The sequence below is a fragment of the Macaca thibetana genome, chromosome 13, assembly GCF_024542745.1.
Source record: "Macaca thibetana thibetana isolate TM-01 chromosome 13, ASM2454274v1, whole genome shotgun sequence".
Lineage (NCBI taxonomy): Eukaryota > Metazoa > Chordata > Mammalia > Primates > Cercopithecidae > Macaca > Macaca thibetana.
In genome coordinates this window covers 16,170,364-16,182,998 of record NC_065590.1, presented here as the reverse complement: position 1 = coordinate 16,182,998, position 12,635 = coordinate 16,170,364, and the positions used below count along the sequence as shown (strand labels likewise).

The following is a 12,635-nucleotide window of genomic DNA, read 5'->3' as shown; positions in this document are numbered from 1 at the left end:
GTAGTCCCAGCTACTTGGGAGGCTGAGGCAGGAGAATGGTATGAGCCCGTGAGGTGGAGCTTGCGGTGAGCCGAGATCACGCCACTGCACTCCAGCCTGGGCAACAGTGAGACTCTGTCTCACAAAAAACAAAAAAAAAAAACCCCAAAATACAATAATGGATTTTTCTTTTTTTTTTTCTTGAGACGGAGTCTTTCTCTGTCACCCAGGCTGGAGTGCAATGGCACGATCTTGGCTCACTGCAAACCCCGCCTCCCAGGTTCAAGTGATTCTCCTGCCTCAGCCTCCGTAGTAGCTGAGATTACAGCTGAACGCCACCACACCCGGCTAATTTTTGTATTTTTAGTAGAGATGGGGTTTCACCGTGTTGGCCAGGCTGGTCTTGAACTGCTGACCCCAGGTAATCCACCCACCTCAGCCTCCCAAAGTGCTGGGATTACAGGCATGAGCCACTGTGCGTGGCCCACAAGAATGGATTTTTCTGATCCTCTTTCAGAAAACGTAATATGAATCATTTTATGAAAATTATAATTAAAGTCTAATAAGCAAAAAAGCATTTGGTTTTTGTGAAATTTGACTTTGAGTCTCAGATTTTTAAAACTGGATAAATTGTTTTTATGAATATATGAAATGTCATGATTATGATAAACCCATTATGGCCTTGAAAATTTTCAAAATGTACATATCCTTGTAAGAAGTAAAAATTGCTGGATAACATTTTCATTAGAGTTTTAAGGTTGATAAAAGTTAAAATATTCATTAGGTAGGGACTGTCTTTTCTGTGTCAGTACTGATATACCAGAACTACCAAGGTTTTTTAGGAATTTCACTGGATTTACATTGGATTATATTCACTGTGGCCCAATTCCTCTTATTGTTTCCAGTAACCTAACTAGGAAAATTGGTTGCCAGAGTTAAAGTCTCAGGATAAGGAGCAGTTTTTTGCTGGGTAGAGCAAACTGGCTTCTACAGGATCCAAAGCCATGCCTCTTTCCTCTTTCACGCAACAGATCATGCTCTCCTCATTTGTTGGGGGCGATTCTGCCTGTTATGGGTCTTTCCTGAGGGAAGTCAGGCTAGCCAGCAGCTAGAAAGCAGAGGTGGTTTAAAGCAGCTCTGTAATATCAATCATCAGAGGTGATAAGGGCTTGGTGAGAGGAAACTGAAGTCCAAGGTGAGTAAGAAAAAAATTTTGGCATCTGTTTATTTAATGAATTCATGTCTCAAAGTCTAGACAAAGAGGATTTAAAAGAACCTCAGTCTGGTGCTGACAAAAAGTTATATGGGAAAAAAAAGTAATGTCAGCCACTGAAACAATTTGATTTTTAAAAATCATTATAAATGCCTGAGATCAACCTATGGGTAGACTACAATCAAGACATTGTTTTTGTTTTTTTTTTTTTTTTTTTTTTTTTGAGACGGAGTCTTGCTCTGTCGCCCAGGCTGGGGTGCAGTGGCCGGATCTCAGCTCACTGCAAGCTCCACCTCCCGGGTTTACGCCATTCTCCTGCCTCAGCCTCCTGAGTAGCTGGGACTACAGGCGCCCGCCACCTCGCCCGGCTAGTTTTTTGTATTTTTTTAGTAGAGATGGGGTTTCACCGTGTTAGCCAGGATGGTCTCGATCTCCTGACCTCGTGATCCACCCGTCTCGGCCTCCCAAAGTGCTGGGATTACAGGCTTGAGCCACCGCGCCCGGCCTGACATTGTTATTAACTTATCTAAAGAAAGGAAGGGACAGCATGAGGGATTTAAGAGCATAATAAAACTGGGGTTTAGTCAGGCAAATGCTGGTCATGTCCATCAGCATTGTTGGGAGAGAGGTTTCCTTGAACCGTGACCACAGCTATGACACGGGACTGGCAGGTGTGGATATAGCATCCACCTGAGCCTCTTTGTTCTGGTGCCATGCTCACCAAATCACCTTCTCATCCGTATTGGGCCTCCAGGGAGGCATGTTGAAGGGAAAGAGTTGATCATTACTAGTCCAGTTTACAGTTTCTGTTCATTGGAAGTGAGTAATTGAGCATTCTCATTTATACATCTGCCATCGGGAAAGGGTGAGATGAGAATCTGTGTTTTCACAGAGCCAGATTTTAGTGCTTATAAAGCTAAGGACTGGTCCCTTGGATATATGTCCATGCCATTTGGGAGATCAGATATCTGGCTTTTTAAAGGCAACCTCTTTTCTGCTGTCTCATTCAAGTCATGTGGAGCCTGTGCTAAAAAAATCTCTCAATGTAATTCACCATATTAACAGAATATAAGATGTGTACCATATGATCATCTCAAAGTATACAGAAAAAGCATTTGAAAAAAATTCAACACCCATTCATGATAGAAACTCTAAGAAAGTTAGAAGTAGAAGGAAACTTCCTCAACCTGAGAAAGGGCATCTATGAAAAATCTGTAGCAAACATCATACTGTCAGTTCTCCCCAGATTGATCTATAAATTCAGTTTAATCCCAATCAAAATCCAAGCAGGCTTCTTGTTTGTTTGGTCGGTCAAGATCGTGAATTTTACATTCTCGAGTGCTGGAGGACGTTGTAGTCCTTTAACAGCTTTGTTCTAGCAGACATATAAGTTCCTCGTGGGTCTGTTTGATGCTTTCCAGTTTTCTTGTTAAGTTCTTTTGCAGTAGCCTTTTGTCTAGGGCAAGCTTAGCAGTACTTCTGTGGTGTGGTCTTTCTGCTTGTCTTCCAAATACCTGGTATATTTACTGAGGCCTCTCTAATCTGGCTAGTGGAAACTCCAATAGTTCCCAGCTCTGTGCGAGCTCTGAGAATTGTTGGGCTTCCCATGCATGGGCAGACTGCCCTTCAGCCAGGGTATCACTAAGCAGACTTCTCTTTCTCTTTCTCTATATAGCTTCCATCTCTTGGGTACTGCCCCCAGAAAATCTACCAGCCTCAGTCTCTTGAACTTGAATCTCTGGTCTCAGTTTGGTTTTGCTCCTCATCATTATCAGCCTTTGAGATGACTCCCAATGATCCTTGCTTCCTGTTATTCATGATCTTGTGTAGTCCTCTAACACATTTTATCAGAGTTAAAATCAGTCTGAGTGACTGATGGAGCATGGTGGAAATAATGGCACATCCCCTCTGAGGCTAAGTTATAAAAGATACTGTGGCTGCATCTTTGCTCTCTTTCTAATCACTCACTCTGGGGTAAGCCAGCTGCCATGTCATGAGGACGTTCACGGCAGAGCTCTCCTTAACTCCAGACTTAATGCTTTTCAGTCGGCCTATTCATATCACCCTCTTACCTGGATCATTCGAAAGAAAGGCCAAACTCCTCAGCAGAGCATAAGACCTCATGAATTTTCCCCGGCACCTCTTCTCCAACTTCAACTCTTTCTCCTTTCCCCAGCCTGTGTTCTAAGCATAGCAGACTATTTTCAGGGGTCACACTCATGCCATGCCTTCACTCAGCCTGGACATTTACATGTATGGTCCACCCTTGTCTTCACCTGGCTAACTCCTGCTCTTCCTTCAAGTTACAGGTCTCCTCCTCCACCTAGCTTACCCAGAACCCATTCTTCATGCTCTCCTGGGCTATGATAGGTGACCTGCTCAGTGCTGCCTTGACAGATCACAGCCTCTGCGACTATTGAAAGTGCCTGTTTAGTTGTTAAAACTCTCCGCCAGTACCTCTTAAGTCAGAGACAGGCATTGTTCTCGTTTACCGTCATAGCTCTTCCTGGCACGCAGGATGGGGCTCACTCAGTATATTTTGAATGAATATGTAAGCGAGAAAAATGTTTGAAAGTGAAATAAGCAGTGACTTAGCATATCAGGCCACTCAGTTTATTTAATATTAGACTTACAGATGAAATGAGCAGAATTACAGCAGCTTTTGGTTAACTATAACAATTTAATGAATTTTATCTGTCTCATTTTACACTGACTTTTTGGAGAAATTAGGTAATGTTTTACTCATTGTTACATTAAAGTAGCCTGTTTTTAATTGCATTCTCAAAACCTTAAGTTTATATTAGAGTGTATGTATTATTCATGTAAAACGAGACTTTCTTTTTCTAAACAGTTAAGTCATTCCATTGTTCTGGGCCTGTGAAGTTTACCATAATGTGGCATTTGAAGTATCATACCTGTCACAATGAGTATTCTAATCTGGAAGTAAGTAAAACACAAGTTTTTAACGTATATAAAGCTATGAAGGAAAATTATGAGTATAAAGATTTATTAGCTCATCAAGTGAGGAGGCTAGAAATAGAGATTATAGTTTTAGAAGTGCCACAGATTAATTTTGGGACTTATGGCAATAAACCAAGTTACGTGCTGAGAAGACTACAAGCGTTTAGTTGCCTTGTATGTTATGAAAAATGTTAGTAAATGTTTAAATTCAGGCTCGTAGGAGTCATTGATAAAGATGCTGTACATACGAATAAATGCTTAATTCGCGAAAGAAGTGTAAATGTTTCACTTTTAAAAAAATTATAGGGAACCTAGAACTGTATTGAGTACAAGTAGATTTAGTGAGCACAAGTAGATCGCAGAAAGAGGTGAGGAGAAGAAAGGAGGTATCTGGGGAAAGGCAGAGGAGACTGAGAGAGAAGGAGAAAGTGGCCGTGCTGAGGAAGGCTTTTCCTGCACCTGCCTCTGAAGCCTGGGTTTCTGCCTCCTGGGATGTGCAGTGGGCTCTCAGCAAGATGTTTCTCTTCATGATTCTCATGATGGTTGCTTGGGATTGTTTCCTTTTCAGATTCTCTGTTACCTGTTTGGCTTCTACCTTGAATAATATATGGGTTTCCATATTTTTATTTTTTAAAATTATATATGTATATATGCATATACCTATACATATACATATATATGTACATATACCTGTACATGTATATGCATATACATATAAATATGAGATCTCTCTCTGTCACCCAGGCTGGAGTACAGTGGTGCAATCATGGCTCCCTCCAGCCTTGAACTCCTGGGCTTAAGCGACCCTCCTGGCAGGTTGCCTCAGGTAGCCTCCAGAGTCTCTGGGATTATAGACGTGAGCCATTGTGGCTGGCTTTCTATATTTTCGTTAGTATTATATTTCTGTTTGGATTGAACCATGCCATTTTCCTTGAACACTGCCTTTTTGGCTTTATCTCTAAATATTTTGCACCTTCACACTAAATACTTCAGTGTAAATTTCCTAAGAACAGAGATACTCATTTATGTTTTTCACAGCATAATTATAGAATTCAAATTTAACACTGATATGATGCTATTATATATAAACCTTATTAAAATTTCGCAGCGGGGCAGGGTGGCTCACTCCTGTAACTCCTGCACTTTGGGAAGCTGAAGTGAGAGGATTACTTGAGCCCAGGAGTTAAAGACCAGCCTGGGCAACAAGTGAGACCCTGTCTCTACAAAAAATTAAAAAATTAGCCAGGCACAGTGGCATGTGCCTATAGTCCCAGCTGTTCGGGAGGCTCAGGCCAGAGGATCCCCTGAGTCCGGGAGTTCAAAGTTGCAGTGTGCTGTGATTGCGCCACTGCACTCCAGCGTGGGAGACAGTGAGACCTTGTCTTCAAAAAAAAAAAAAAAAAAAAATCACCAGTGTCCCAATATTGTCTTTTTCTTTTCTTTTTTTTTTTTTTGAGACAGAGTCTCGCTCTGTCACCCAGGCTGGAGTGCAGTGGTGGGATCTCAGCTCACTGCAACCTCCGCCTCCCGGGCTCAAGTGATTCTCCTGCCTCATCCTCCTGAGAAGCTGGGATTACAAGCACGTGCCACCACTCCCAGCTAATTTTTGTATTTGTAGTAGAGATGGGGTGTCACCATGTTGCCTAGGCTGGTCTTGAACTCCTGACCTCAGGTGATCCACCCGCCTCCGCCTCCCAAAGTGCTGGGATTACAAGTGTGAGCCACCGCACCCGGCCCAATATTGTCTTTTTTAGCAGGCCCCCCTGCACACACACCCCACCGCCCGTACAGGAACCAATTCAGGTTCACATTTCATTTCCTTTCCTTGTTTTTGTTTCTAGTTCCTGATAATCTGGATTTTCCCCCCTTTTTGGTGTGTCATGGCATTGATAGTTTTGAAGTGTACGAACCATTTATTTTTGCAAAATGCCCCTCAATTTGAATATTTCTGATGTTTACTCATGATCAGATTCAAGTTACATATTTTTGGCAGGAACACCACAGAATACTGATTTGTCTCATTTTTGGTGATGTTAATTTGGTCAGTTGGTCAAGGAGGTGTCTGCAAGATTTTTCCATTCCAAAGTTACTACTTTTCTCTTTGTTATTAACAACAACTTTTGAGGAAATACTTTTGAATCTATGTAAATATCTTGTAGTTTTCATCATACCGTCAGCCACTTGTTTTAGCATCCTTTCATGATTCTTGCCTGATGAGTCAGTCATTACTATGCTGATTGCTGAATGGTGATTTTCTAGTTCCATACTTTCTTCTTCATTTATTAACATTCTACTATAAGGATGTACTCCCTCTACTCCCCTAACCAATCTGTCTTACCTGTCAGTCATCAGGTTGGACTCGTTGATTTTTACTTTGTTATATAGGTTATAATCTATTACTGTTTTTATTTATTTGGCTCAAATTGTCCCATATTTGGTCTGTGGGAGCCAACTCCACTTTTTTTGATGACTGGGAGCTGCCATGAAGGAGCCTGGTTCATTCATCCCTTCAAGGATGCCAGGAACCTCAGGTAGTTGTGTAAATGAGCATCTCCTCTGCACTCAGCTACCTTTGCTGTATGTTACTGTTTGCTTTCTCTTTTTTTGTAGTTGAATGCTGCTTTCTTTCTCTGTAAAATCTCTTACACATGGGATAAAATACAAGTAGCCCCAGAACAAAGTATGTTTTATTTCTCTGGGAACTATTTCCTTGTAGTATCTTAGTCAATTTTCTTACTGTGAGTATGCTTGTGTCATGTGTTACTGTATCTGAACACACTGGAATGGCTAAAAGATTATGATTATCTCAATTATATTAAAATTATATTCAAAACAGTTTTTATTTGGTATTTTATTCTACCTCATATTTCCAGGTATTTCAAACTGAATATAACTTTTGGTATTATTTAGACATTAACTTTTATATATATTCTAGGATAAGAAGTGTGGGAATAAATTATAACATAGAATTTTACCTTATATAGGAGCTGTCCCAAAAACATAAACTTAGTGTTGATGAAGACTTTTGTCATTATTTGAAGAATGACAACTGTTGGACAACAAAAAATGAAAATTTAGATTGCAACAGTGATTCACAGGTGTTTCCCTCTTTGAATGTGAGTATCTGACTTGCCATGTTGAAATAAAGTTTATTTTATTCCCAGTGAATACAAGTATCAGCTGAAGTAATGTTTTATCAGAATTTTGATAAAGGTGGTATCTGACTTGCCATGTTAAAAGAAAGTTTATTTTATTCCCAGGGAATACAAGTATCAACGGAAGTACTGTTTTTCAGGATTTTGATAAAGGTGGTTAACTTGTAAATTTTTAGGTTTAGTTTGTGTGTATAGTAGTACGTAAGAGGTAAGATACTTGGCTGGGCGCAGTGGCTCACAGCTGTAATCCCAGCACTTTGGGAGACTGAGGTGGGTGGATTACCTGAGGTCAGGAGTTTGAGACCAGCCTGGTGAAAGCCCATCTCTACTAAAAATGCAAAAATTAGCTGGGTGTGGTGGCGTGTGCCCGTAGTCCCAGCTACTCGGGTGGCTGAGGCATGAGAATTGCTTGAACCTGTGAGGAGGAGGTTGCATTGAACCATGATTGCACCACTGCACTCCAGCCTGGGCAACAGAGCGAGACTCCATCTCAAAAAAAAGAAAGATTAGGATACTGATACCATTGTTCCATTTCCTTGCAACTTATTTTGGCAACATCCTTGCAAGGGTCTTTTATATCTGCTACCTCCAATTTATCCCTCACTCTTCCTTCTGTCAGCTGCAGTCAGACCTTTGCATCCATCATCCCATCAAAACAGCTCTAGTCAAAACAGCTCACAGTGACTTCCATGTTGTTAAATCCAATGGTCTGTTCCTCTTACCAAAAGTCTTGACTTATCAGCATTTGACACAGTCAACACCACCTCCTCCTTTATGCCTTTTCTCTCTCCCAGTGTGGGAGCTTAGATTCTAAAATGATTAACAGCAGTCGGCTGGGCGTGGTGGCTCAGCCTGTAATCCCAGCACTTTGGGAGGCTGAGGTGGGTGGATCACCTGAGGTCAGGAGTTCTAGACCAGCGTAGCCAACATGGTGAAACCCTGTCTCTACTTAAAATACAAAAAATTAGCTGGGCGTGGTGGTGTGCACCTGTAATCCCAGCTACTCGGGAGCCTGAGGCAGGAGAATCACTTGAACCCAGGAGGCAGAGGTTGCAGTGAGCCGAGATCGTACCATTGCACTCCAGACTGGGGGACAAGAGTGAGACTTGGTCTCAAAAAAAAACCCAGCAGTCAGCCGTGGGTAGTGAGATTATGGGGCATTTAAATTTATTTTTTGTTCTTTTGTAAATTCTGAAGTAAAAATGTCTTTAGTAAAAGTTTTAAAGGAGTTCTCTTTAAGATGTGTTGAAATATAACAAACACAGAAAAGTACACATCAGTGTACCCCTCAATGAATTTTTAAAAGGCTGGGCATGGTGGCTGATGCCCGTAATCCCAGCACTTTGGGAGCCGAGGCGGGTGGATCATGAAGTCAGGAGATCGAGAGCATCCTGGCTAACACAGTGAAACTTCATCTCTACTACAAATACAAAAAATTAGCCAGGCGTGGTGTTGGGCGCCTGTAGTCCCAGCTACTTGGGAGTTTGAGACAGGAGAATGGTGTGAACCCAGGAGGCGGAGCTTGCAGTGAGCCGAGATCATGACACTGTACTCCAGCCTGGGCGACAGAGCGAGACTATGTCTCAAAAAAATGAACAAACAACAAAAAACTGAGCACATCCATGTAGACCCTGATGAATTGTAGAACATTTTAGCACCTAGAACTCCCTTTTAGTTCCTAACACTTTCCCTGCCAGTGGCAACATTATCCTCATTAAGGAGTAAGTTTTATTTTTATTTTTTAACTTTTATTTTCAGGGGTACATGTGCAGGTTTGTTATATCATAAACTCATGTCAGAGGAATTTGTTGTACATATTTATGTGACCTAGGTACTAAATTTAGTACCCAATAGTTATACTTTCTGCTCCTCTACCTCCTCCCAACCTTCACCCTTAAGTAGGCCCCTCTTTGTGTCTGCTGTTCCCCTCTTTGTGTCTGCTGTTCCCCTCTTTGTGTCTGATCTTCCCCCTTCTGTATCCGCTGTTCCCCTCTTTGTGTCCACTGTTCCCCTCTTTGTATCTGCTGTTCCCCTCTTTGTGTCCGTTCTCTCATCATTTAGCTACCCCTTATAAGTGAGAATATGCGGTATTTGGTTTTCTGTTCCTGTGTTTGCTAAGGAAAATGTCTTCCAGCTCCATCCATGTCCCTGCAAAGGACACGATCTCCTTTTTTATGTCTGCATATTATTACATGATGTATATCTACCACATTTTCTTCATCCAGTCTACCATTGATGGGAATTTAGGTTGATTCCATATCTTTGGCAATGTGAATGGTGCTGCAGTGGACATATGTGTGCATGTGTGTTTATGACAGAACGGTTTATATTCCTTTGGGTATATACCCAGTAGTGGGATTGCTGTGTCAAGTGGTAGTTCTGTTTTCAGCTCTTGGAGGAATTGCCACACTGCTTTCCACAATGGTTGAACCAATTTGTACTCCCACCAGCAGTGTATAAGCATTCCCTTTTCTCCACAACCTTGCCAGCATCTGTTATATTTTGGCTTTTTAATAATAGCCATTCTGACTGGTGTGAGATGGTATCTCATTGTGGTTTTGATTTGCATTTCTCTGATGATCAGTGATATTGAACTTTTTAAAATATGCTCGTTGGCCGTATGTATGTCTTCCTTTGAAAAGTGTCTGGTCATGTCCTTTGCCCACTTAAAAATTTTTTTTTGTTTTTTTTCTTGTAAATTTGTTTAAGTTCCTTATACACGCCAGATAATAGACCTTTGTCAGATGCATAGCTTGCAAATATTTTCTCCCATTCCGTAGGTTGTCTTTTTACTCTGTTGATAGTTTCTTTTGCTGTGCGGAAACTCTTTAGTTTAGTTAGATCCTATTTGTCAATTTTTGCTTTTGTTGCGATTGCTTTTGGCAACTTTGTCATGAAATCGTCACCTATTCCTACGTCCAGAATGGTATTGTCTAGGTTGTCTTCCAGGGTTTTCATAGTTTTAAGTTTTACATTTAACTCTTTAATCCATCTTGAGTTGATTTTTGTGTATGATGTAAGCATAGGGTCCAGTTTCAATCTTCTGCATATGGCTAGCCAGTTATTCTAGCACCATTTATTGAATAGGGAGTCTTTTCCCCATTGTTTGTTTTTGTCAACTTTATTAAAGACCAAATTATTATAGGTGTTCACCCATATTTCTGGGCTCTCTATTCTGTTCCACTGGTCTGTGTGTCTGTCCTATTTTTACCAGTACCAAGCTGTTTTGGTTACTATAGCCCTGTGGTATAGTTTAAAGTCAGGTAGTGTGATGCCTCCAGCTTTGTTCATTTTGGTTAGGATTGCCTTGGCTACTTAGGCTCTCTTCTGGGTCCATATGAATTTTAAAATTGTATTTTTCAGTTTTGTGAAAAATGTCATTGGTAGCTTAATAGGAATAGCATTGAATCTGTAAACTGCTTTGGGCAGCAGGGCCGTTTTAACAGTATTAATTCTTCATATCCATGAGTATGGAACATCTTTCTTGTTTCTGTTTTTTGAGATGGAGTCTCGCTGTGTCACCCAGGCTGGAGTGCAGTGGCGCAATCTCCACTCACTGCAACCTCTGCCTCCCGGGTTCACGCCATTCTCCTGTCTCAGCCTCCTGAGTAGCTGGGACTACAGGCACCCGCCACCATGCCCGGCTAATGTTTTGTTTTTTTGTTTTTTTTTTTAGTACAGACGGGTTTTCACTGTGCTAGCCAGGATGGTCTCGATCTCTTGACCTCATGATGCGCCCACCTTGGCCTCCCAAAGTGCTGGGATTACATGCATGAGCCACTGCGCCTGGCCGAACATGGAACATCTTTCCATTTGTTTGTGTCGTCTCTGATTTCTTTGAGCAGTGTTTTCTCATTGTGGAGATCATTCACCTCCCTGGTTAACTGTATTCCTATGGGATTGCACTGTCCCCCCGCCCCCCACCCCGTTCCATCATCCAGGCTGGAGTGCAGTTGTGCAGTCTTGGCTCATTGCAACCTCTGCCTTCCAGGTTCAAGCAGTTCTCCTGCCTCAGCCTCCTGAGTAGCTGGGATTACAGGCACCTGCCACCATGTCCAGCTAATTTTTGTATTTTTTTTTTTTTTTAGTAGAGGTGGGGTTTCACCATGTTGGCCAGGCTGCTCTCAAACTCCTGACCTTAAGTGATCCTCCCACCTTGGCCTCCCAAAGTGCTGGAATTACAGGAGTAAGCCACCATGCCCAGCCGCTAGTGATTTTTATATGTTGATTTTGTATCCCAAAACTTTGCTGAAGTTGCTTATCAGCTCAAGGAGCTTTCAGGCAGAGAGTATGGGGTTTTCTAGATATATAATCATGTTGTCTGCAAACAGGGATAGTTTGACTGCCTCTCTTCCTATTTGGGTGCCCTGTATTTCTTTCTCTTACTTGATTGCTCTGGCCAGGACTTCCAATACCATGTTGAATAGGAGTGGTGAGAGAGGGCATCTTTGTCTTGTGCCTGATGTCAAGGAAAATGCTTCCAGCTTTTGCCCATTCAGTATGATGTTGGCTATGAGTTTGTCATAGATGACTCTTACTATTTTGAGGTCTGTTCCCTCAATGCCTAGTTTATTGAGAGTTTTTAACATGAAAGGATGTTGTATTTTATCGAAAGCCTTTTCTGTATCTATTGAGTTGATCATGTGGTTTTTGTCTTTAATTCTCTTTATGTAATAAATGGTGTTTATTGATTTGCATGTGTTGAACCTACCTTGCATCCCAGGGGTAAAGCCTGCTTGATCACGGTACATTAACTTTTTGATGTGCTGCTGGATTTGGTTTGCTGGTATTTTGTTGAGGATTTTTGCATCAATGTTCATCGAAGATATTGGCGTGAAGCCTTCTTTTGTCATGTCTCTGCTATGTTTTGGTATCAGAATACTACTGGCCTTATAGAATGAGTTGGGGAGGAGTCCCTCCTCAATTTTTTGGAATAGTTTCAGTAGGAATGGTACCAGCTCTTCTTTGTACTTCTAGTAGAATTTAGCTGTGAATCCATCTGGTCTTTGGCCTTTTTTTGGTGTAGGCTATTTCCATTTCAGAGTTTCTTATTGGTCTGTTCAGGGAATCAGTTTCTTCCTGGTTTAGTCTTGGGAGGGTGTATGTGTCCAGTAATTTATCCATTTATTCTAAATTTTCTAGTTTGTGTGCATAGAGGTGTTGATAGTATTTTCTGATGGTTATTTGTATTTCTGTGGGGTTAGTGGTAACATTCCTTTTGTCATTTCTAATTAAGTTTATTGGATCCTCTGTCTTTTCTTCTTTATTAGCCTACCTGGCAGTCTATCTTATTAATTTTTTCAAAAAAACAGCTCCTGGATTCATTG

General features: G+C 41.3%; 1 protein-coding gene across 5 annotated transcripts in view; it reads left to right on the top strand.

Moving 5' to 3' along the window:
* The window catches only part of TMEM87B (transmembrane protein 87B), a 73,552-nt gene that overhangs the window by 17,368 nt on the left and 43,549 nt on the right, over positions 1 to 12,635 (top strand). For 4 of the 5 annotated variants that reach the window (XM_050753043.1, XM_050753046.1, XM_050753041.1 and 1 more), the window contains 2 exons: positions 4,044 to 4,135; positions 7,138 to 7,269. In XM_050753043.1, the coding sequence (XP_050609000.1) occupies positions 4,044 to 4,135; positions 7,138 to 7,269 (224 nt within the window). Of the gene's footprint in view, positions 1 to 1,010; positions 1,175 to 4,043; positions 4,136 to 7,137; positions 7,270 to 12,635 lie in introns of all 5 variants that reach the window. The other variant, XM_050753044.1, reaches the window with a different exon arrangement.